The sequence below is a fragment of the Centruroides sculpturatus genome, unplaced genomic scaffold, assembly GCF_000671375.1.
Source record: "Centruroides sculpturatus isolate CEXI.00-Female unplaced genomic scaffold, Cexi_2.0 scaffold367, whole genome shotgun sequence".
In the NCBI taxonomy this organism is placed as follows: domain Eukaryota; kingdom Metazoa; phylum Arthropoda; class Arachnida; order Scorpiones; family Buthidae; genus Centruroides; species Centruroides sculpturatus.
Genome location: NW_019384575.1, coordinates 58790 through 84612, shown reverse-complemented (window position 1 = coordinate 84612; position 25823 = coordinate 58790). Strand labels below are relative to the sequence as shown.

General features: G+C 27.0%; 2 protein-coding genes across 2 annotated transcripts in view; one reads left to right on the top strand and one right to left on the bottom strand.

Moving 5' to 3' along the window:
• LOC111624298 (rhoGEF domain-containing protein gxcJ-like) overlaps positions 1–1437 on the top strand; it is a 43593-nt gene extending 42156 nt beyond the window's left edge. The window contains exons 13-15 of the mRNA XM_023367109.1: positions 298–579; positions 663–764; positions 858–1437. Of these exons, the coding sequence (XP_023222877.1) occupies positions 298–579; positions 663–764; positions 858–986 (513 nt within the window). The 3' untranslated portion in view covers positions 987–1437. The remainder of the gene's footprint in view (positions 1–297; positions 580–662; positions 765–857) is intronic.
• A 1796-nt stretch (positions 1438–3233) lies between these two features.
• The window catches only part of LOC111624322 (protein CASC3-like), a 56491-nt gene continuing 33901 nt past the window's right edge, over positions 3234–25823 (bottom strand). Inside the window, exons 8-12 of the mRNA XM_023367143.1 lie at positions 20552–20728; positions 20013–20156; positions 4755–4948; positions 4547–4678; positions 3234–4473 (exon numbers count right to left, since the gene is read on the bottom strand). Coding sequence (XP_023222911.1) covers positions 4333–4473; positions 4547–4678; positions 4755–4948; positions 20013–20156; positions 20552–20728 — 788 coding nt within the window. The 3' untranslated portion in view covers positions 3234–4332. The remainder of the gene's footprint in view (positions 4474–4546; positions 4679–4754; positions 4949–20012; positions 20157–20551; positions 20729–25823) is intronic.

Below are 25823 nucleotides of genomic sequence, written 5' to 3'. Positions count from 1 at the left end.
AAAATTGTAGTTCTATTTTTATTTTAAAAAAGCAGGAAATTAATGACTAATTTTTATTTAAAAAAAACAAACAGGCTTTAAATGAGTATAAATAAAAATTTTAGATCAAAGCAATTCCTCTATGTAGCATTTTTTTTTAACAGTTCTTTTTCCCCCATCAAATAAGGAAGTGTTAGTTTTACAGGTGTTAACATCTAAACAGAAGAATAGGTTTACTGTTTGATTCATAACTGCTGAATTACATTATTGTTTTTATATCTTACAATTGAGGTTAATGCTTTCTTTCTAAATACGTAGTTGGCTCTCGAAGTGTTGAGATGGAATAGAGAAGAAGTGAGGTTTGTTATGGCAGGAAAATTAATGTATGCCCAAGTTTCTGATTACCCCTGGATGAAGAAGAACAGGAAACTGAAATATACTTTGGTCCACGCATTGTTAGCGACTCTGGGAAAACCAAATTCGAATTACAGGCCCGAACTGGCTTCAGAAGGTACAGTTCTTTTCCCAAAGAATACCGGTATAAGAGATGCAACGCTGTTGCTGATGAAGGAAAAAAATGGAAGATTCGTTCCTATTAGAGTATGTATTAGTTTCTCATAAACAATTTTTAGTAAATTACAAATTACGATAAATATTAAAACTTTCTCTTACTTACCCAACAGGAGCCACTTCATTTAAGTAATTGTGTCATTACTAATGGTATTCAGAATGGTGATCATTTTGAAGTTCAAGAATATTGTACAAAAGAATCGTTTAATTTTAAGGTTTGTTTCATTTTCAATTTATTTAAATGAAAAACTCACAATTTTTTTTTTTTGTTATAAACTCTACAATTTTTTTCTTGTTTTACCAAACAGGCAGAAACAACTTCAGATACAAGAGAATGGTTAAAACAACTGAGGTATCACGCAAAGGATCTGGGAACTTGGAGAAGACGCCGAAATGCATTAGCTAACATTATGATTAATGGAATGACACGTTCATAAATACACTCTTGCTTGTTCCTTAAAAAATAAGATAAAGTACTATTAACAAAATAAAAAAAATTGATGGCATTATACAGCATTATAGCTGCTGGAAAGCTATAATTTGTAGATATTTATAAATTGGATTTGTACAGTAACATGTAAACTTAACTTTGTAAGTATTTTATTGAATGTAAACAATGCCAATCTGCTAAATGACTGCAGATATTTTAGTATCTAGTCTAGTTCAAGAAATTTACTGCATTTGAAAAAATTTTTTGTATTTTTATATATAAAGAATTCTTTAGAATAAAATGTTATTTATGTCACAAAGTTGTAATTATAAATATAAGATAATTTTGCAGTGAAATTAGAATATAATCAAAAAAAATTAAGTATATGGTATTCATTTTATAACTGTATATTGACTGCACAAATAGCAACAGATTTTTGTTAATACATACAATTCGCATAATCATCTTATTAATATTACATACAACAGGAATAACTGCAGTTTAACAGTCAATAAATATGTTAAACTAAAACATACATTTTTTTTTCTTTTTTAACAGCTTTTACACTAAATTCTTTGGATTACTAAATCATAGTTTTTTAGCAAAAGAGAATAAATTAACATTTATAAACACACTGACATTCATACCGGATTCACATTGCAACTAAAAAAGCAATGTATTTATATCAAATATTTCTCCCTTTATCCTGTAATATAATATACGATGCACAAGAGTATAAAAGTTCATACTAAATGCCACAACTCTAATGCAAAAACTCTTATACACAATATTAAAAAGTTTTTTTTTTATGTAAAATTCTAAGAGGTAAGCGTAACGTGCNAATTTAAAAGTCTGAAACAATTTCTTGTATCTGATGTTGAACATCATATGAATGTTTTTCTTATCATTAAATCCTTTTCTTATTTCTTAAAACTTATTAATCAAATAGATTTAATAAGTTTTAACTTTTAAATTTATTTTATTCATAAAAAAACATCTGAAGATGAAAAAAATCCCAAAATGTTGTCCAATATCTAATAAAGGATTTCCTTAAAGGATTTTTCAGACTTTTAAAAATAATGATTTTTTATTTTGTTTTAAATCTTCTCAACAATTTTTTATGTATTTTATCCAGTCGTTGTAATTTCACTACCATATTTATGCTTTCTTCCCAAATAATATAATTCCTAAACACTAATTTTCCTCTGCATACAACCATTGATATGTCTAAGGACAACTGTATTCCAGTATTCCAGGACAATATAAACATTAGCCATTTGTCTTATTGAAAAAGTTTAGAAGTTTACTAATGGATGAATTTTATTTAATTAGTCTCCCAATGTATATTCCTGGAGAAATGTAAACATCTTAGAATTATAAAAATCTATTTCTTGATAAAAGAATCCATTTTCAAAAGTAGATTTTTTTTAGGAAGTTTGGATAATATTGTCAATTGTGTGAAGCAAGAATGTAGACATAGTTCTAAAAATGCTTTTATTTCTGCTTCAATCACATTTATCCAGTCATTAATTTTTGAGTCTACTTTATAAAGGATTTAGAAAAAGTTAACTATTCATTACATACATTTATATTAATTTTTAACAGATTGTGAATTTTTGCATATGAAGAATTATATAAAGTATTAAAATAATTTAAAATTCATATGTCAAGTTTAAAATAGAGCATGGATTAAAATAAAATTGAGATAAAATAAATGACATTGAAATTTATAATAAAGTAAAAACAACTACAAAATTAATCACAGCATAAAAGTTACAACTTAAAATTAATTAATTAATTAATTATGTAAAAAATATTTTTAAAATTTAACAATTAATTTCTTAACAGATGAAAAGAAATCACATTCTCCTGATAGCCATAATCATGTTTTGATGCTATAAGCTTTGTGCACTTTAATAACATTAAGTCATTAGCTAAGAATATATATACATTTGTAACTATTTCAACATTCTAATAAGCAAAAATTCTTTCATTTCTTTAGTCAATATTGGCTTGTCTCATAAAACTTTATCTTAATAAACATTGTTATCTCAAAGAGATACATTAAATGGTGAATGATATATGAATACTTGGCTATAATGTTGAAATATGTTCAAGAAAATTAATAAATAAGTGGAGCTGATATAGTAGAAACTGTCTTTTCATTTAACTAGCTAGACCAGATAGAGACCAGCTTTGTTGTTATCTTTTAATGAACATAATATTTACATAACAATGTAATGTCTTCTAACATAAAAATTAAAATTTACAATGTTAGAAGGGTTGTTTATATAATATACATTGTGATTCTCAACTAAGTTTTCAAAAATTGCAATTCTTTTACCATGAATCTCGTTAAGTTTTACAACGATTTTTTCAGGAAAACTTGCAATTCAAGGAAGTAGTGACGTCAAGAAAAATTACTGCTATACTTTTTTAAAATTTATAATAATAAAATTAAACCATCATCACTCATTTCTGCTATACTGTACAACATGGATAATATAATCATGTTCTCTCAACCAAAATTTACAATATTTTTTTTTTGCTTCTCAGTCATGATAAATTCTACTAAAACTTTGTCCAATTTCATAACGTTGTTGATAATTAAAAAATAAATAAACCATTTTAATAAATTATAATACAAATATAAGAGCCCAGCTTGAAATACATAGCTGCAATATAAAGAAAAATAAAATAAAAACCTTTTTAAAAGTAACACTATTTTCTTGACAGACACTATTATGACATAACATACAATTGCAATTTTTCAAGATGAAGTATAAAATGTCTTACCAGATAAACAACAAATTTAATTTCAAACAATAAACAAATGGGAGGAAACCCATAATTTATGTCATTATTTCTTGTGTTTAAAAAGTATTTTTTTTTATATATATAATACATAGTTTTTTATTATTTCATTCATGAGTTTACTTACACACATTTTTACTAATATTAAGGAATATTTTACAGAAGTAACATGTTTTAATTATTTTACATGTCATCATAGCTCACAGATTAGAGAAAAATTAAAAAATATTCTTGAATATAAGCTGGAAGACTGCATTCAGAAACAGCTTACTCCAGCTTTGTACGCAATTCGGAAACGAATACAAAATGCAATAAGTTCAATTAAATTGCTTTGTAATTATTTACCATATTAAAATCGAACAATCCACTATTTCTTTCTTGCTACAAAAGAAATATGTAAAACAGAAGGCAGTGGATAATTTATTTGAAAAGATTGAAGTAATCAAAATTTACACTACATCAACTTTTTGCAATTTGATATAGTTCCATATGCATACACACATACACACACATACATACATACATATACACATGAATATTTAACTTTCCACCTCTACTGTGGGCTTAGATAACTGTGATGTTTCTTCTGACAGTGTTTCAATTTCTGTAGAATTTTCAACCATTTCTTTTAATTCTTCTGAATTAGGGCTGTTAACTTCAATTTTTTCTAATGATGTTTGCTGTAAAGATTTGATAGTTATTTTTTTAATATCTATATATACTACTAAGCTAAATCAAATTACAAGTACTTACTTCTCTCTCTGGAGGTGGAACTATTGGTATTGCTGCAGTTGGTCTTTTCTGAGGTGGTGTACGAGTAGCATGCTGTTGGGTATGCATGCTATAATACATTATCCCACCTCTGTAAACTTCTGGTGGTGTTGTCTGAATAAAATATTAAATTGCAGTTTAAAATGCTAAGTAGTTAATTAAAAAATAATCATTTATTTTTTTTACTTACAACTGGAGATGGAGGTGGAGGTGCAGTAGCAAACTGAGGAAATGTGTACTGTGGATATCCAGCTGGAGGAGGACCATAATTTACAATACCATTACTGGGTGCTATATATGGTGTAGGTATAGTGGGCTGTGGTGCTGGTGCTAAAGTAACTGGTGGAAACATGCGAGGAGGACTCGGAACGGGAGGTCTCATAGCTACAATAGATTTAGCAATTATTAAGATTGTTCTTATAAAATCAAAAAGTAATAATCACTTTTTACAATTATTATATAATACATTTATAAATTGAATTTTTAAAACTGCATTCTTCTGTTCTAATCCATGCCACAAGAAACTTAATCAGATTAGTTTTGGGTGATGTTTCAGATTTAACTATAATTCTTTTCTAAACTTAAATTAATTATTTTTTGTATGACTGTTTTATAAAAACAATAATTCTATTTTCTCTAGATAAAAAATTTCTTGGGTATTCTGTATACAGAAAACTATAAAATTACCTTCTTAATACTGGAATGAATCACAAACACAGTGTAAACAACCTTTAAAGTTCAGTAATAAAAATTGTTTTAATTATCAGAAACAATTTAATTAATTACAGAATGTTCTTTCATTTAATTTTGTCAGTTTCCAATCTTGAATTAAAAATTATTCTTTATATTTATTCATGGTAAGTAAAAATTAAAGATAAGTTTAAATGAATTATTTTACTCATGGCTTAATTTGAAATTAAGATCAATAATTATTTCTGATGTATTAAGAGATAATTATGTATTAACTCTGTTATATAACTGGCAAGAATAATTTCGATATATTTACTTATGAATTCTATTACAACTGATTTCGAAAATATTCCGTTATTCTCATAATCAAAAGCAGAAAAATTATTCGTTACAATGCAAAAAAAAGCATGCTTGGAATAGAATTTTAATTTATTTAACTGCCATTTATAAATTTCCTAAACATTCAAAGAACGTGAAATCAAATTTTACTAATTTCATTTTCAACATTCTTGTGATTTAATGCGTATAATCGTGACCATAATTCTATTTGAAATAATGCGAATATACACGAGAACGTGATCGAATTTTTATCGTTGGCATCTAATTATAAGTCGTTACTTTTTCCGAACTTTATTTCTATCATTAAACTTGATTAATTGATTAGATAAAGTTCTGGTAATTAAATATTTACGATTTTTAATAGTAAATATTTTCGTAATTTATTTTAAACTTTCCCAACGCGTTAAGAATATTCATAAAGTAAAAAAAATTTCCGTAAAGTTTCTTTCCCATTTCGAGGTTATCAATTACTAAACAATAACAGTATATAGACGTGACTTGTTCGTTCGGGTATTCAATCTTAACGTCATACATATTTAAATATTAAAATATAATTATTTTCAATATTGATTAAAGTTCCAATTAAAAAAAAAAGAGTGAAAAGACACCTTGCGTCCTTTTAGTCAAATGTATGCCCAATTATATTTTCTTTCTATTTATAATTATTAGTAACTCCATCTCTGTCACCTAAGACGTGTTATCGTTGGTTTTTTTTACGTGAATTATGTCAATGTTCTGACAGATATATACGTCATCAAGTTTTGCATGCAAACGTTTTCTGTCGCGAAAATATCACATCATTATTTTCTGTCAAGGATTATGAAGTCGTTGACCTTAAAATGTCGGAGTTGACGTAGACCCATTAAAGTGCATTTTCTCAAGTACAATGTCGCCGAGGTCATCCGCATGAGGATGCTTATCTGACCTTTTTATTGTTATCGGAAAACAATACAACAGAAAGTTAATTTGTTAAGGATGATTCTCTCTCGTAGTCTATTATTATCATCGCAATGTAATTCTCCCGTGTGATTTTTTTGGAGGCTATTTGTTTATGTTTTTGTTCAGATTATTATGCATATAGTCATTCTGATATTGTTTAATAATTATTAATTCTTATGTTTTAAGCAAAAATTTGCAGTTTGTCATCGTCGTTATGAAGTTGTTTATATAAACGCGTTACATAGTAAAAAAGAGAGAGAGAGAGAGAGAGAATTAGCATTTTAATGTTAGCACATTTTTTATTTAGATCATGATTTTAAGGTTATGTAAACTTCATAAAATTTAAATTATATGTTGTAATATTACAAAATGTCATTAGAAAAGATTAAATGCGTATAGCATTTATAATAGCGTTTATAATTTTGTATGCAAATACTTAAAAAATATACAGTATACTATTACGAAATTTAACAAGATTGCAAATTTAAAACGGAAAATAATTTTCCACATTGTTTTAATTTATTTTTTTTATTGTAAAAATATTCATAAAAATTAGCAGTTGTAATATTTCATTACTCTAAGATAAAACTTGCAACAGGAACAACTATGAGACTTACCTGAGGTATAAGAACAGTATAGGCTTAATTTCGTTTAAATTTAATAAAACCAATTTAAAAACAATGTTTAAAAACCGAAATAAATCGCAGATCTAAGCCAAAATTGTGTGTATAGAAATATTTTGGTACGCCCACCCGAAAAGTTTCTTAATCAATTTAATGTAAAGAAATTCTCTTTTGATGACTTTCAGACTAAATTCGCGTAGTTTCTTCGGCGTGCACATCTAATCCACAATATAATTATATATATAATATATGTTGCTCTTATTTCTTTTCCTTGGCCGTTTAATATTCTTAAGGGATAAAGCTTTTAATATAATTGTATAGTTAAATAGAAACTTTATACAATTTATTATACTTGATTCTCTGTGTGCATGCGTATTGTTCGTACATCATTGATTTATTGATATTTCCATATGAATTGTCATAAATAGTAAATATAAAGAAGTTGTTTTTGATTGGCATAGCTATTTATTTAATATGCATTGTAATGCATATTATTTTGTTTCAAATTTAATAGTCGATTTTCTTAAGGTAAAAAAAATTGTCTATAAAAAGTTACATAGAGTACTAATATTAACTGAAAACATTTAGTCTACATTATCTCAAAAAAAAACTCTGGTAACAATCTAATCTAGCCATCTCAATTAAGCTGTCCATTATAAAATATGATTAATAGTAAAAGTTCAATAACAACTTGATATATATATATACATATAAGCGGCTACTGGATAGTGTCCTTGCTTGCTACTAATTTTAAGTAACGACAACAAAAGTTTTTTTGCATTAAAAACTCATTTTTGTTTTAGCAAAAATGGCATATTTTTTTTTGTTTGTTTTCCCTGTTTACTTACCTAAGTAGAATAATATAAATATAAATATTCTCCCATAAAATGGTCTAATTGTTTTATAAAAAAAAAACAGTACATTTTCCTTAAAATTCTTATTTAAAAGTTTTTTTTTTTTATAGCAGTTCTAAAATATGTAGATATCCCAGCGGAAGGACAAATTTTTTATTACATATATTTTTAAAAATTGGAACAAAAATATATTACTATATAACAACAAACATTAAACAGTGGTAAATATAAAATTTTAGATATAATTTAATACCAATTAATAAAAAATTAATTTATGTCGGCCTTTCCCTTCCCTGGTTTTTCATAAAAGTACTGCTATGCATACAAGACTGTTTTTCTATCCTTTAAGTTAATACATTTGCTAGTCAGACCTATAAAGGCTTCTAAGGTCCTAATATGATCTATTTAAAATGATTGCCTTATTAACATGGCATTTTGGAGATTGGCTCACATGTCAGGCTCAATGGCATAAGTGGACAGGGCTGTGATATGCCTTTTGTTCAAAATGTTGAAATGAAGTTCTTGCACCGTTTTATGTATTGAGTGTTTTGTGGAACTAATATACACTAAATTCCTTTGGAATCAGTTGTCTCTCACAGGAACAATGTACACCCCTGGGACTCTACATTCATCGGTCTTGTCCTTCCTGTTGTACAATAACTTATATATTGTGCAAGCCCTCTTGTATGCATGCTTGGTACCTGCCAAGCTATTTCTTTATATATGGTATGTCAATGCTGGTTATACTCTATCACTGTGCACCTGCAGTTAAGGTTGCATGCTTGACTTCTGTTGGAAATTCCTTGAGTGTTGGAGATGAGCATAGCTTGTTGGTTGGAATAGGTGTGAGATAAATTACATATTAGGTCCCTTTTATACCCATATTTTATAGCTATGTTTTTGAGATGTTTTAGCTCTATTAATTTAAAGTGTCTTCTCAATTAGTATGATGTGTATAGGCCCGTCTTGTTAGTGCACAGAAGGCTGCTACTTACCATTATTTATTCTGGCAAACTCAGTTGATCCTTTTTTTGTATCTAAAATTTTTATATATGTGTTAAATTTTATATTTACCACCATTTAATTTTTATTGTTATATAGCTTTATTGGACTTTAAAGGTTGTTTACAGTGTGTTTTAGAAAGCTATAAGAACATCAAACTTATATATAATTATCATTTTTAATACTTTAATGTTCTAAGCTAAATATCATGCTCTTAATTAGATCAAATTTCTGAATTATGAATGTTTTATATTTTAAACTATATAAAGATAACAACAGTGAAGTTTTATTTATGTTTCTATTTATTCACTTTAATACAATTGCAGATAATTTCAAAACATAACTGAGGGACTCAGTTGAAAAGTGGTATATCCCAACATGGCAGAATTATCAAAAAACTCAAAGTTATTTTGAAATAACTAGATAAATATAACTATACTTGGAATGCATATTTCAAAGTAACTAAGTTTTTCTGACAACTCTACTGAGTTGCGATGCCACTTTTCCACTGAGCTCTTCAATTATACCACTACTTACATTTCAAAGTGCTAATATTTTCATATAAAATTCAATGAATTACATTAAAATATTGGAAATTATTCATTATTTAAAAAAAGACAATAAATTTAACCATTGAAAAAAAATTAAAACTTTTTCCAGCTTTTAGAATTTTTAAACAATTCACAAATGTTATTATGCATATTTATATCAATTAAATCTATTAAAGAATTTAAGTGGAAATAATAGAAAATCTCTGATAATCAAGTATGTTTGGCCCCAAAATTTATTTACAAAGATGCATTCTTTTTAAATAAAAATTACAGTCTGATATCACATTAATCACATCTACACTGAATAATAATGTAGTAGAATACTCAGAAACACCTCTAAAAGTTCAAATAAAATAAAAAAAACTGCTTTATTAAAGTCAAAACCCTAATATTTTCAGATTCTGTTTACATTCCCTGAGGATGAATATAAGAAGCTGCTTTATTTCGTTATGGTTTTAACCATTTTGATTCCAAATTAAGGCTTTTCTATGTTAAAAATATTAATATAAGGCATGTTTTCATATGTTAACTAATTTTCATTTAACCAAAAATGGTTTCTGTTAAGGCGTGTCCTCTTCTGGTTTTGTTAGCTTAAACAACTAGTAGAGCTATTGCATCTTAATAAAAAAACTAATATGGATAAATGAAGCATTCTTTAAGAAACAATATATAGCAGAAGTGACAACATAAGACATAGCCAAGCATCCAGTATTTGGTTAGAATTGATGCAATTATATTCAGGAAACAAATATTACAAGAAACATGGAGAGCTATGAGTGCTAAAGTCAACCCCAGTTGGCATTGTGCATGACCAGTATGGTTATTTCTAAATTAATAATTCTGGAAGTGAAGATCAGTATCTGAAGGTCTGAGTAGCATAGCTGACAACGCAACTGAACAGTAAGTAGGAGTTGTGATTATTTTCTTCCAGAATATTTTAAATTAAAATTAATTAATTTATTTATAATTATTAAAATTATCATGAAATGGCACCTAACTGCCTACCTCTGTCAAATTACTTTATATCTAATTATTAAAGAAAGAATTATTATTTATAATGTTTTCTAAACAATATTTTATCTTCATTTCATGAGACATGTTCAAGTTCTAATTATTTCTGAAGATGAAGACAAAAAGTTTCCCAAAACACTAATTTAATAATTTAGTTATAATTTATTTAAATTTAAAATTATTTAAACTTTTTAAATAGCATGTATCACATATTATAAAAGTGATACTCTGCCAATTATAATTTCACTTAACATAGGTCTTTAAAGATATAATAATGTAAAACAAACAAAACTTTGAAAATTTTTAATAAAATAGGCTCTTGTACTTATCAATAAATTCTATACTTAAATATAGTAGGGTCTTGCTTTACATGGGACCATTATGTTTTTACAGATGGTAAATGTGCTTTTCCAGCTTCTGGCAACATTCCTAACACAGAACTACCAAATGCTATTCACTGTGGTGAATACTTTGGTTTGTTTGTATTTTTCTTAAATGGTATACTCAATATAGTGTAGTAAAATTTGCTCTCTGTGCAACATAAAGACTACTATATACATTTTAACATTTTTCTGTTAATTGTAAATGGTTACAAAATTGTCTATGCAATATCTGGGGCTATTTGAAATGGAGCACAAATTTATGCAAAATTTCATTTTGTGGGTTAGCTGCTGATGTGCAATCTCTACATAAAACAAGACCTTACTGTAATTACAAACAAAAAATATATAATTTACGTCAGTGATTACCACAGTATCCTACCACACCGTGAAGGTGTGGTAGAAGGTGATAGAAGACTCAGGGAAGCACGAGAGAGCAAGGGGGACAAAAATTCATTTAGAAACAAACTAAAAAAAATAAATATGCACTAAAGAGGGCAATAGTCAGAAGAGTTTGGGAAACATTAACTTAGATTCTGAATTTTTAATACTAATATAAACAGACATTATTTAGTAATAAACTTTATACTAAAATTTACAAAAAATTCAATTACAATATTTAATAAATCACTTAACAAATGACAGCTCAGAATATAAAATTTTTATCAAACAATTAACTGTTCTCTATATCAATGGTTTGTTAATATAATCTGATATTTTTAATCAGATTATATTAACAAAAAATATTCATTGTTTGATATAACTGTTTCATATTAAATTATGAACTGACTTTAATGAAGTTGTTAAATAAAAATACATAATAAATAGGTAAAACTGTAAAACATAAAAAATACTGTAAAACCTCACTTTATTTGGCCAGTTTTAGATATATAATTTCTGGTCACATAAGTAAGTAAGGTGATGCTATGACAAAATTGACACAGAAAACTGTAGTTGGAATACCATATTGAATCTTGCTAAAAGTTTAATACAGCTTATAAAAGTAAAGAATAAAAAGAAATAAAAAAAATTATCTAACATTGTACTGTACATCCTTTGCAGTAATTCAAACTTTAATACAGGGTAATGCAAACCTATGGCATGTGCACCCAAAGTGGAACATCAGAGAAATTATCTGGCGCACATTGTATCATATGATTTTGGTTTATCACCTGATCATTCTTTTTCAATCAGCTTCTTTACATTTATTCTAAATAAATCATATTCTATTCATTTCTTTAAATATTGTTATTTTAAATCTAAAACTTTGCCATGCATAAACATTTTTAAAGATAAGCATGCTTACTATATAGCATGCAGACTACAAAAAGTTCACTATCCCTAGGTAATGTATTAACACTGAGTAATAGAATATTGAAATACAGATTATATGTACACAGAATGCAAGCTGTTTGCAGTAGAATTCATTCAGGTATAGTAGTAAAGGTTTTAATATGATGAGTCTGAATTTTCTTGTATTTTAACAGGACAAGTCAGAAAAAATTATTAAACAGAATTCACTAAATATGCAGAAGTGTTCAAGTGTTGAAAAAAGTGTTAATAATTAAACAGACTTTTATGTCAGGCTCATATATTAGAATATTTTTCTTTATTAAGTATAGCAAGTTATGTAGACCAATCATTACTGATCTCTGTAGTTAAATTTTTACAAAATACAAACAATTTTATATAAAACAATTTTTTTTTTAAATATTGTCTTTGTTCTTATTAAATTCAACAATGATTTACACTTGACAAATTAAAGATTTATTTTATTTAATCATCATCTGTCAGAGGGATCTAGGTAAACTGTTCCAAAACTACAACAAAGCTCAGTTTCATTTAAAATACTTTACACAATGTGTTGAGTTTAGAAAGATGGAGTTTCCCTGTATGGTTGGTCATGTACTGTACATGAAAATAAACATCACCCTATGATACTCCTATCTTAGCTTAGCTCCTTAAGTGGCCACCAAGATGGAGTTTGATTTATGTTAAAACTTATTTAGTTTTACAGGTGAATTTCAGGGTTGGCTACAAAGCAAGGTTTTACTGTAATTATATAAATAAATCATTGTATGGAAATAAATAATACTGAAATTTATGACTCATTGAACAAAGAATATGCTTTGTCTTTAAAGTCAGTCATGCCATCATCTAGTTCAGAGGAAAAAATAAAAATTAAATAAAAAAATTGTTTAATTTCCAAATGCAGTTTAGAAAAGTTTTCCTCCTTTTAAAGTTCAAAAGTCAGCATTCATAATTATAAGAAAATTATCCTTTAATGTTTAATGATATCAAATCTTTACCAAAAATAAAAATAACATATTTAATTCTAATTAGACACAAATAATACCTTTAAAACATCTGATCTCCAAGTAGATGAGATATGATGATAAACTTTAAATAGATTATTTTCAATATTTCTAACAGCAATATTGTATTTAATGCTAAAACTGTGCAATTTTATTAATTAAAACAATTTTCTTAGCAAGATCTAAATATTTTATCAACAATCTGCTTTAGAAGAAGTAATGAAAACAAAGAAAATATTTTATTATGAATAATTTTGTAATAAAGACCGCAACTCAACTGTATACTTTATTACAAAATTATTCATTGTAAAATATTTTATTGTTTTCTCTACACAATTGAACTGTAGTTAATAGACATTAATATTTAATGAGTATAAAATTATATATGCATGTATGTATATATACAAGTGTGATGATATATTTATAGTTTGTTTCAAAAATTTTTCACTTGGGAAACAAGAATCTATTTTCTAATGTTGCTTCTAATGACAATACAACAGTATTCATTGCTATACTCATTGCATGTATTAAGTTTTTGAATAATCAAGATAGTTCATTGGAATATCTTACTGCTAGATCTTTCTTTTTGAATAACTATTTTTATGATATGTAAAAATCTTTTCAAAATGAATTATGTAAGAGAATAAACAATTATGAATAAAAAGGTAAAAATATAACTTGAAAGAACAGTAATGGAAAATTAAGAAACATGTGCATTGTAATGATGAAATAAACCAATTTCAGATAGAGTGATAAATGTTAAGATTGTTTTAAAACACTAACTGAGTTCATATAACACAAAATCTCATTATGATTAAGAAATTATATATTTTAAACAAATTCTTTCTGTATAACGAGTATCAAGGAAGTATTTATTTTCATGCTCATGGTAGGTTCATTGCACTGGAGTGTCTGAGTAGTTAAAGACAAGTTCTAATCATTTGTGAAAAATTCTTAAGAATCCAACCTGAACACAAATGGCTATCAAAGTGGAGTCTTAAATGGCTTTAACAGCTCAGCCATCCAATCATAAATAATCTGTATTTAAAATCCATAATCAAGAACCAAAGTTAATCAATTAGTATACATTTCGAGTAAATGAATGTATATTAATTTCTTACTCTGACATTTGATTTTGAATTAGAAACATGAATGTCATGATAAAAGAATTGTGAATTTCCTGTTTTTTTTTTTTTTTAAATTTTATATTTTTATAATGTAAATACTATATGGCATACATTTAAAAAAGGTCGAAATGAAACAAGCTTAAAACAGAATATTTTTTAAATTTCCTACAAAAGTTCAGAAATATCAAATTGTACATTAAATATATAAAATCTATTTAGTTAAAGGAATCAGAGAAATTTTCTATTTCTAGAAGTTTTCAAAGAATTAAGCTTAGTTCACACTGAGCACAATTTGCTGGTGAAAGCAAAAAACAGAGCAAATAACACATCAGAGATGATGTTGTTTCCAATGAATTTTACTATTTCTCAAACCGCTTCGAAATTCAGAACTGTTAAGCTTTTTTGCTAGTGAAAAATTCTGCCACCAATCATATTCCTGTTAGTTGTCACATGATTCTTGTTGTTTTCAAGATGGCTACAGGAACATTCTCCCACAATAGAGTAAATGTTGTAATTCAAGAATTTTTAATATTCCTCTCACCCAGCATTGTTTTCTTCTTGATGTACCTTTCTTTCTCAATAAATAAACAAACTTGATTAATGACAGAATATCAGAAGTGACCATTTTGTTTTTCGAGATGACGTTTTCTCTTGCTTGTAAATGATTAACTGCTTAAAATTTGCAATGGCCTTTCACTTTTGGTTGTGCAATTCAATTTTGCTAGGCAAATAAAAATCACTTTTCGGTTTTCTCATGCACTTTCGCTATTTGCTCAGTGTGAATTAACCTTTAGACTTCCACCTTCAGCTTAAAAATGAGAAGGAAAAACAGTTATCATCTTTATAAATTCAAAAATGTTTTTAAAACAAAATATTTTTTGACTTCTTAAAAAAAAATTTAGTTTTTATGTAGTTGAGATTTAATGAAATATAATAAATCTATTGATTTCTTCATACTTTAGTACCATGTTTTGTTTTCGTATATTAACATTTTACAGCTAAATTAATAGACTTTTATTTTTAAAACATTTGCATAAAAAACCATTGTTTGTATTATTGTTATTCAATTGTTTTAAATTTCAAATATAAAATTTATTCTACAAGTTTTTAAATGCATTATTACTGTACCTTTATTAAAGCAAATATTTTCAAGATTTGCACTAATGAAAGATATCATTTTTGTATATGTAGCCTATGATTAAAATTAATAAAAAACCAAATAATAAATTACTTTCTTATGAATGACACAAGGCATTACGTATGATTATTTGATATGAATTAATCTCAACATTTTATTACAATTTTTCCCTCCCAATATTATGTTTAATTTTTAATGCATATATATATATATTNAAATTTAGAAAAATACTTCTTTCTACATGAAACACTGTACTCACAATTCTTTTATTTATAGATTTAAGCTACATTTTTGTATTTTGTATTTATAATTAAATTTCTTCATCTTTTTTAAATTAAAATAAGAGTGACTGTGTATATGTAACTTCTTACTCAAAATTCTTTCCAACGTTAAGTACAAGAGAAACATCTTAAAACATTTTGTGCATCAGGTTGGTCTGAAATAATGTTTTAAAATGTTTAGTGCAGTAAAAGTTTAATTGTCTTTTTATTAAATATCCAAATGATTTCATGTAATTTATTCACACTAATAAATATATCTTTTTTTTAAATTAAAATTATAAGATATATTGACATTAATATAGATTAGAATTTAGACTAGAATAAAACATTATTAGGATTATTATTCACTTCTTTCAGTCTAAATTCTAATTTTTATTAAAATGACAAAAAATTATTGTAATTTCAATAAAAATAGTTTTGATTTTAGTTTTAATATACACAAGTAAGTAGAACACTACTAATATTCATTTTATTGTTATTATTATTGCTTTAGCTAGTGTTCTACTTTCTCAGGTCCATTCTCATTTAAATATACACAATATATACAAAAGGATTAGAATAAATCCAAAAATTGTTTCTCTCAATAAACCAAATGAAAGTTTCAGAAATATTCCTCCTTAATCAGGTTGCTTTCAGGTTACAATAACAACAATTACACAAATTTAGTCTAAAGATAGGCATTGTTTTATATGTTAACACAAAATAGTGGCCTATCTCTATACTAAATTTGTCTGTGTAATCATTCTAATTATATCCTCAAAAAAACTTATTTAATGAAGTTTAGTTTGATTAAGAAACTCAAGATTTGCATATGTTATATGTTCAAAAGTAATCACTGCTTTTTAAAATAATTTATTTAATAATTACTAATACAGAAAGGGAAAACATTTGTGGAAATTTAAACAAAAATTATCTTATAAATTAAAAAAATTAAATCAGAATCATTCAGCATGTTTTCTTAAATTTAATATAGGTACAAGTGGAAGGAAAGTAACTTGGCATTGAGAAATTGCTATAACTATCGTAATAATACTGCAATCATAATAAAATTTGTGTATATGTACACCAATCAATCAAATTTTATAATTTCCAGTGCTGTGGACAGTGACTGAGAGTGTCTACATATGCAATGGTATAAAATATGCCTGACTGCTTGTCTGTTCAAGAGCAAGTTAAGATTGCTGCATGATATGAAGTGTGGAAATCAGTACTGTGGTTTCTGTGCAGAGATTATAGCGTATGGTGATGGGACCTCATGCTACAATCAGTCTGGAAACAATCAAAAATTGTCACTTGAAGCTAAAATGACCATAGGTTCAGTTACAGATACACAGAGAAGTGTGATCCATCCAATTCATGATCTCAGAAAAGCATTTTACCAGTGGATGGCACCAGTGCCTACATTTAATTTTAAAGTATGCATCATTATTTCCATTTAATAAGATACATCTCAAATAATTTTCATCAACTTTGCTTTAGAAATATAGAAATTATAGTGATTTCTCAATGTCTAATTACTTTCCACCACCCTGTAGTTAAGAATAGGCTTAAATTTTATGAATAATTTCAATATTTTTCACAGGTTTTAATTAAAACCAATAATGGAAGATGTTAATATTCTGATTGGAAGTTGAATGGTGTTAATGTTCATAGAAATTAAAAATAAGTTTGGCAAACTTATCTAAAATAAAGACAAATAAAAATTTGAATTGACTGTGAAAACAAGAAATTAAACTGTCTTTTCATATTCAAATTCACGATTTTTCTAATATTTTTCTCCTAAAATTAAGCAATTTTATTTATGTACACTTGAACATGTAATAAAGTTTTTAGAAATTTCTTTATATTTTGAATTAACTTTGTTTTTGTCCAGTTTGATAGATTTCTATAAAAAGTCACAACAGAACAATTTTAATACTCTACTATACAGTAAATATTAAGTTTAATTTGGAAAAAAAAAACTCAACTAGATTTGTCAAATGCAATACAGTACAATCTTTTTAATTTGAACGTGAGGAGAAATCAAAAAAGTTTGAATTATTTGTTTCTAAAAATTAAATTAGTTTTCCTCAAGTTTGTAATGTTTAGCAGCTTTTCACGTTTTTTGGAAATATTGTATATTTTACTTTATTTTCTACTTTTTTAGGCTACAGATAAATGTATGTATATTTCCCTCTGATAACATAAAAACACAGCTACACAACTTTATTATCTAGATACAAACATCATAACTGAATATATGAGCATTTCATCCATGCCTCAGGAGTTTACAGAATGCAGATTTATAAGATATGCACTTTGAGTAATCCCAAATTACACACTTTGTATAAATCAGTTGAGTATGTGCTACTTACCTCTTAGAAATTTGTTTTGAAAAGGTGAGATATACTAGCTTCGAGTTATCCAAATTTATATGTTTAATTTCTCCTTTAATTTTAATTAATAAAGTTCAAATTAATCAGATTCAACTGTATTTTAATAAGTTAAAAACATTTTATAAACCAAAGATTTTTACTTTGTGTATAATTTGTAATTTGGATTATATTAAATCTGAGATAAGTTTAAATTCTTTTTTTATTTAAAAAATTAAAAAAAATAGATTATCTAAATTGCAAAATAAAAAAAAATAAAGTAAGCATTGTTCATTTTATTTGTTTCAAATAATGATATTTGTAAAGCAAAAATAATGTATATAAATTATCATCATCTACTATGACTTCTGCGTATTAATAGGTCTTATCACACTTATAGATGAAGCTATACTCCAAAAGTATTTAAAAATCTCTGAAGAATAGAATATTTAACCATTACGGAATGAAAACCAGATGCAAGGAAGGCGTACTTTTGATGTTTATCTTTATTATCATTTTATTGTAAGCTTTAAAGTTTTCAAATACAGTAATACCTCTGTTTTTGTCAATTTTTTCCACAAAAAATTTGTCTCAGTTTTTGTCAGCACACCAATGGGACCTCGCTGATAATTTTTCAAAAACAAAGGCAACCCATGCTTTTTCCTGCTCAATGTGGCACTGTTTTTAATTGTGTGAGCATTACCCTGCACCTCTAGCCAAACAATTCCATTGCTTTCCTTTCCTTTTAGCTCCATCATGGGACCAAAGAAAATTTCCAGAGCCAGCCAGCCATTTGAATGCCATATTAAATGTTCATTTATTCTTTACATTAGTCTTTTATATTCATTTTATATTAATTTCTTATTGTTTTTAGTATTAAACACTATATTTATTCTCTATAAAATATGTTTTTGGTATTATTTTGGAGTGTCTAGAATGAATTAATAGGATTTACATTGATTCATACAGAAATAATTGCCTTGGTTTTGGTCAGGTTCGGATTTTGCTGATTGTTTTCAGACAGATTATCGACAAAAACGAATGTATCAATGTATATTTTAAATTTATTGCAGATTTATAAGGATGTAATTTATTGTATAATATTTTTAGATCATTGTAAAACTGCTGAAGAGAAACTAAGAGTCCAAAAGACAAAAAAGTTATGTTCAGGTAAAACAGATGAAAATAAAAAAGTATTGTTTTAAATTTGACTACTGCTACCTCTTTGTATCCAATTAATCACACCAGTATAATAACTCCTATTAATACACAGAAATCCTAGTAGATGATGATAATTTAAATATTTAATTTCATCAAATAATATAAAGTTTTTATCTATTACAAGTCACTATTGATAAAAATTAAGGAAAGAAAACAATTGTATATTTTTACTGGAAGAAATTGATAATTAAATTTAACTTTTATAATAATATTTATTTCTTATATGTCTTTCAGTCCTCATTGTAATATACTGACTAAGCATTAGTTTCAATATGTTTATTGTGAACTGAATGACAGCTTTATGATGCACTTAAGTAATAATAATTGCTGAAAATTTCAAAAATCACTTTTAAAACTTGCATATATACACATATATTTTCGTTTAATTTTATTGACTTCAATTTAAAGTCAGAATTCAAGTATTAAGAGGGAAAAAAGTAAACAAAATTAAAATATTACTACTTTTAAATATTTAAATAATTTATATTATAAATATAAACAAACTGTGATGATCTAAGTCTAAAGAATACATCTGATTTTGTTTTTTTTTTAATATTTTAGAAGATCCACATTTCATTTTGGTATATGTTTCTGTCCATTAATAATGTCTTTTAAAAAATTCTTACCATAAGTTTCTTGATAAGAGGCAGTGGCATAACTTTGGAAGGGGGCAGTGGGTAACATTGGTGGAATTGGTGGACTGGTTGAAGTCTGATGAGGTGAACTTGGAGGCAAAGCTTCAGTAGCTGAATACAAGGCAGCTTGATAACCTGATAATGGTTGTAGATAAATAGGAAAAAAAATATTGTTGCAGCAGAATGAATGCAGTGAAAACTTTTTTTTTATTTTCATTTATTAAATTACACTCATTTTGTCAATACAAAGTAAAATAAATATATATAGATAAATATTTTTTTGTTTTTTGTTTTTTTTTTCAATTTCAACACATTTTTTTCAGGATTTTTAAACATTTAATAAATGATTTACAATTTCAAAAACTTAATGTTATAAAATTTATTAAATTACAGATATACGAATAACAATTCATAATCATAATTTAATAAATTCTGAGCGTATTACTTTTAATTTTTTTTCCTCTCTCTCTACCTAATTAAAATACATTTTAATCATTAATAAACTATTAATCATCATTTATTAAACATACTTGCGTCGTAATAAGGAGGGGGTAGTGTAGTTTGAGTGGGTTGATAAACAGGTGGATCTGCAACTGATCGCTGCCTGAGTGAAGAATACCGTTTTGGACGGGTGGCACTAAGATCGCTTCCACCTCCAGTCGTTGAGGAACTATATGATTCTTGCTGACAGTTGTTTATAGGAGGTTCTAAAATAATTTAATAATAATAATAATACAATTACTCTCATGTAATGAATAAATGTAATATAACAAGTAAGTGATATTTTTTGAATTCATTATCATTAAGTATCTCAGTATATAATAAAATAATATGAATACTGAAATACTGGTTGTTTAATTTAATTTTTATTCAATTTTAATATAAAATTATATATATATTTACATTTCTTTACACAATATAGAACTGTATTTATTGTACAGCTTAAATAATCATAATGATAATACCATACTTTATGGCATATAAGACATACACCCATTTCAGTACAGAATATTTTGGAATATAAGTATTTACTGTATTTAACTGAATCAATCATGCCTTTTGCATTTGGCCCCAAAATTTTACTGATTCTGCTTTAAAAAAAATAAAATTAATATGTGCATTTATTGGGAAAAAGGAGAAATATAAAAAAGCCATTTACAGTTAAAATATTCTACATGAATACATACAAATGCTGCTTAGCTATAGTAAATAATATGTTTAATTAAACAATAACATTTTCATTCATGAGATGGACTAGGTAGAGGTTACCTATAGTCTACTGAAAGTTCTTGGGGGTCCACCAGTGGCCAAGTGGTTCCATTCCCTGAATACTGGGAGTTCAGTCATGGATTTGCACCTCACCAGGACGGGCTGACCACATGGAATTTTCTTGATTTTCTCCATGTCTAACACTTGAATAGGGACAAGTTACCCTTAAAAAGACCTCCCAGAAGGCATCCTCCCTAGGCAGATTTCCCAAGTATTGCATTGCTATAACTTAATGAACAAACTGAAAGTTGTTAAAGAAATTCATCGGTCTGTCAGATAACATAATGTCACAAGATGTAGGGCAATTTTTATGATACCTTTTTTGGATAAAAGTTGCATCTTATATCCCATAAAATATGGCATGTAAACAGACTTAAAATGTAAATCAAACTTTCATTTTAATTTTGAAATTTAAATCTAATCTGTGAAGTAAGATTTCAAACATTCTAAAATAACACTTTTTAAATTATTCAAAACAATTTTGAACAGGAAGACAAATTTATGCAATGTATTAAGGAATGCTGAAAACTACATGAACAAAATAATGATTATGATTTATGATCTTTTGGAATTAAACATTATTATAAATCAAATATAAGAAATTAATTTATTTTCATTATATTTATAATAGACATAAGACATCATCTTAACAATAAAACTTACCTCAAGATTTTATCATAAATTTATATTCTATAAATGTAACAAAATTATATTTATAACAGAAAATAAAGTTTTTCGATGTACAGTACATCATTAAATAAATTTCATATATGGAATGCTAAACATAAGACTTTTTTCTTAATAACCATCAAAACTATGAATTGATTAAAATAATTTAAGCCATTTATTTTACTATATACAGTATAAAACATTTTTCTTCCTGAAAAAAATATTTTTTAAATTATTTGTAGTTACAAGGATTTTTCTTTTCTGTTATTTTCTTTTAAATCTTGCTTTAACAATTCACAATGAAACTAAACTCAATGGAACTGAAAATTATTAATTTACAATTAATAGTAAAGCTCACATTTCATTAATATTGCAACTTTTGTTTGCTAATAAATGGATCAAGTATTTAGACCAAATCACTGTCTTAAATTCAAAATCTAAAGTTTCAAAATTTAATTTATTTCAGTTTGTCTCACTATTGCAACTTTTATGAAATTACTGTCGTTTTGCATCAGTTTTAGTTATTTTTCCAACTTTATTTTGTACTTTAGTTTACAAGTTTGGACAAAATATTTCAAATGTGATTGCTCCCAATTAATGATGTGAGGCTCTGGACAGGTCCAAACCCTCACTAAAATTTGCATTAAAATAATTGTTTTAGAGAAAAAATATATAGTAGTTAGAAATAGATGTTTATTTTATGAAAACGCAACGTTAACTTTTAAACAATAGAGGAATGTAAGTCCGTCGACCATTTCTGGTTGGAGATCGAATTAAACTTCGATTTTAACCTCTCCCACGCCCCTGAAAGGTTTCGAATTGTCATCAGGTGACGAGGAGAGACCAATTGGAAAGGAGAATCTGAGAGAAAACGGATAAAACCCCGGAAATTCAAGGACGCGACGGCTTCTTCTCCCGAAAGTTCCAAGTGACGGATCTATTGTTGTGTGTGTGTCTCGCGCCCATCTTCGTCTCCATCTCCTGACCTCGGATCGACATCTTTCCATCAACGGAAGTCAACCGCATCGTCCCGAGTCATCGAGACATGATGGAATGGTTCATTCGCAAACAAGGGACACTCCTTCAAAATGGGACTATCTTGAAAAGGAGAGGAAGACCCAGAGACCGCAGCCGCCGCAGAACTTCCAAGATCACAGAAATCTTGTAAGCTTCTTTCGTATTTAATAAACGTTTGTGTTGTTTGTAAATGAAGCATCTATCTTGGACTGCTTCCACATGTCGTTGATTGTTACTGCTCAGCAATCCAAACAGCAAGGGAGACGATGACGATATATATCACATATTATCGTTCATCGAGTTTTTTTTATTTCTCCCCCCTCGGCCCCCACAATAACATTGCATGTTGTTGCTGTTTGGTTATGTTCTTTAAAATGTTAACTGTGTACACTTAAATCTATTGAATATAAACAAAACTTGAAATTTAGATAAGTCCATTACTTAGTGCTAATGAAATTGTAACAGTCAGTCATCAATGCTAATCAATTAGCATTTGAATTCAAAAATATAATGACCAAAGCACTGAAGTTAAAATGCCCAATGAGCACATAGAATGCACTTAAGCATCACATGCATTATGCAGTTAATACATTTTTCAAATACAGATTTCAAATTCATTTATTATACTTTCTGATTAAATTAAAAGTGCCAAAAGTTCTAGTGTGCTTGAAGGTAGATGAAATCACAAGAATGGATATGCCATATACCATATGCTACAGATCTTTCCAAATATGAAACTTGTTACTTGTGTAAGATATGGATTACATATCTTACATAAGAGCTGCACCTACATGTTAACAATTAATCAACAATGATAAACAATGTAGCTTGTATGTATTGCTCTTTACAGTTTTACTTGAAGATGAAGTGTGTGGTGTTATTTTACAGGTAAAAAGATGTTTTTAAAAAGCATCTTCCAGAGAGTCAATTGATAAAGAAAAGAACTTATCATAACCATCAGAACCAGTGATCTCACATTGGGAGATGTGCGTAGAAGCAGCAAATCTTTATTCAAATAACTATAGTTAGTTTCAACAAGTAATGGAAGATATCTCTGAAGTTGCAGCATGCATACATAATATGAAGACACTCTTAGCAGATTCAACATGTAATAATGAATTAGTATATATATCTAGTTATTTCAGTTTCTTCCTGCATTTATTGAGTAGCTTTCTCTACAGGACTTTCTCTGATTCAACAGCTGAAGATAATTTTTACATTACAGCAGAAACTAGAAGCAGTTACAGGAAATGTAGGAACTGAAAAATTGAATTTTTAGCAAATACATTTTTGAGAAATTCAAAAATGTGTTTGCTAAAAATCCACAATTTCTGAAGACACAAAATGATGGTAAAATTTTGAGTGGAGCTATAGACATTCAAGTAGATAATTAAAAATAAAGAAGAAAACTAAGCCATCTTCACACTTTCATCATGTCCAATTACCAGTAACAAAACAGTCCTCCTTTGCAGAAATAACCTTTTATTAGAGGCTACACCTCTGCAAAATTATGTAGGAATTTTAAAATGTCCATTGGTGATAAGACAATAATTAAAACATATATATGTATAATTTTAACCAAAATTTTAGTGATTTAAAATCACTTTAAATATACTGAAGCAATAGCTGAACAAGAGCTACAGAGGGTAATGGATGCTAAAGTTGTCTTTATAAACTTTTTAAAACTGATTTTAATAATAGTTCAAACTACATTAGAAACTTGATTATTTGAAATAGTTTAAAAAAAATTTTTAAAATATAATTTCAACAATATATATTCCAAGAGAAGACAGATAGAGCATGAGTTGGTCACAAATGTAGGTTCACCATCTTCAAAAGGCACAAAAATATATGAATAAAAACAAATAAAATTAGATTTTTCACAATTAGAACTTTGAGTTCTTATCATTTTCAAAAATAACCTAATCAAACCCTTTAACCGGCATTAAATAAGAGTAAAATTACATGCAAATGTTTTCGGATCCCTCCCTGGGTCCTTACTATGCGTATTTAATAAATATGCATAGTAAATAGGGTATTAAAACATCATACCCGATGATATGCTATTTTATTTTTTACTTATTTTTATTTTTTTATTTTCTTTATTCATTTTTTCGTTAATGTAAAAATTCATAAAAACATTTTTAAGAAAAACGAGCATTGCATTACGGAATACTGGAATGCATGCGATTCACATTGATTTTTGAATTTCGACTTTTGAAATGTGGTTCGGAAGAAGTAATTTTTTCGAATATCGCAGTTTTGAAGAAATTCATTCTACTGGTCTTCATTCTAACGAATTTTAAAGAAGAATGTTGCTTGAGAAAGGACCCAGGGAGGGATCCGAAAATGTTTGCATATAATTTTACTCTTAAAGGGTTTGATGAGAGATTATTTTTGTATTTTAATCCGGTATTTGAAGATTCTTTATTTATCATTTTCATATCACGTTTTTGACATAGGAATTTAATAGGACCATTTATGTAGTCCTGCTGGTCTCTCTCTATCCAAATCTATTTACTCAAAGATAAACATTAAGTTCATTATAATAATACAGTAGAACCTCGATTATCCGGACTAATTAGGGATGAAGGTAGTCCGGATAAGGAAAAATCCGGATAATCGAAACAAATACTTTAATTTGTCTTTTAATGATAATACAACACGTTTTCTTTTCGATGACATATCGGTAATATTAAAACTAAATACTGTATTTAAATCGTGATCAAATTTTCAAAAAAGAAACGTTTGTATTGAATTTGGACTACTACTGACCAACGCTAACAGACTACCTATTGTTTAAAAGGCCCTCTGGTGGCGCAAGAAGACGGATTTTATAAAATAAAA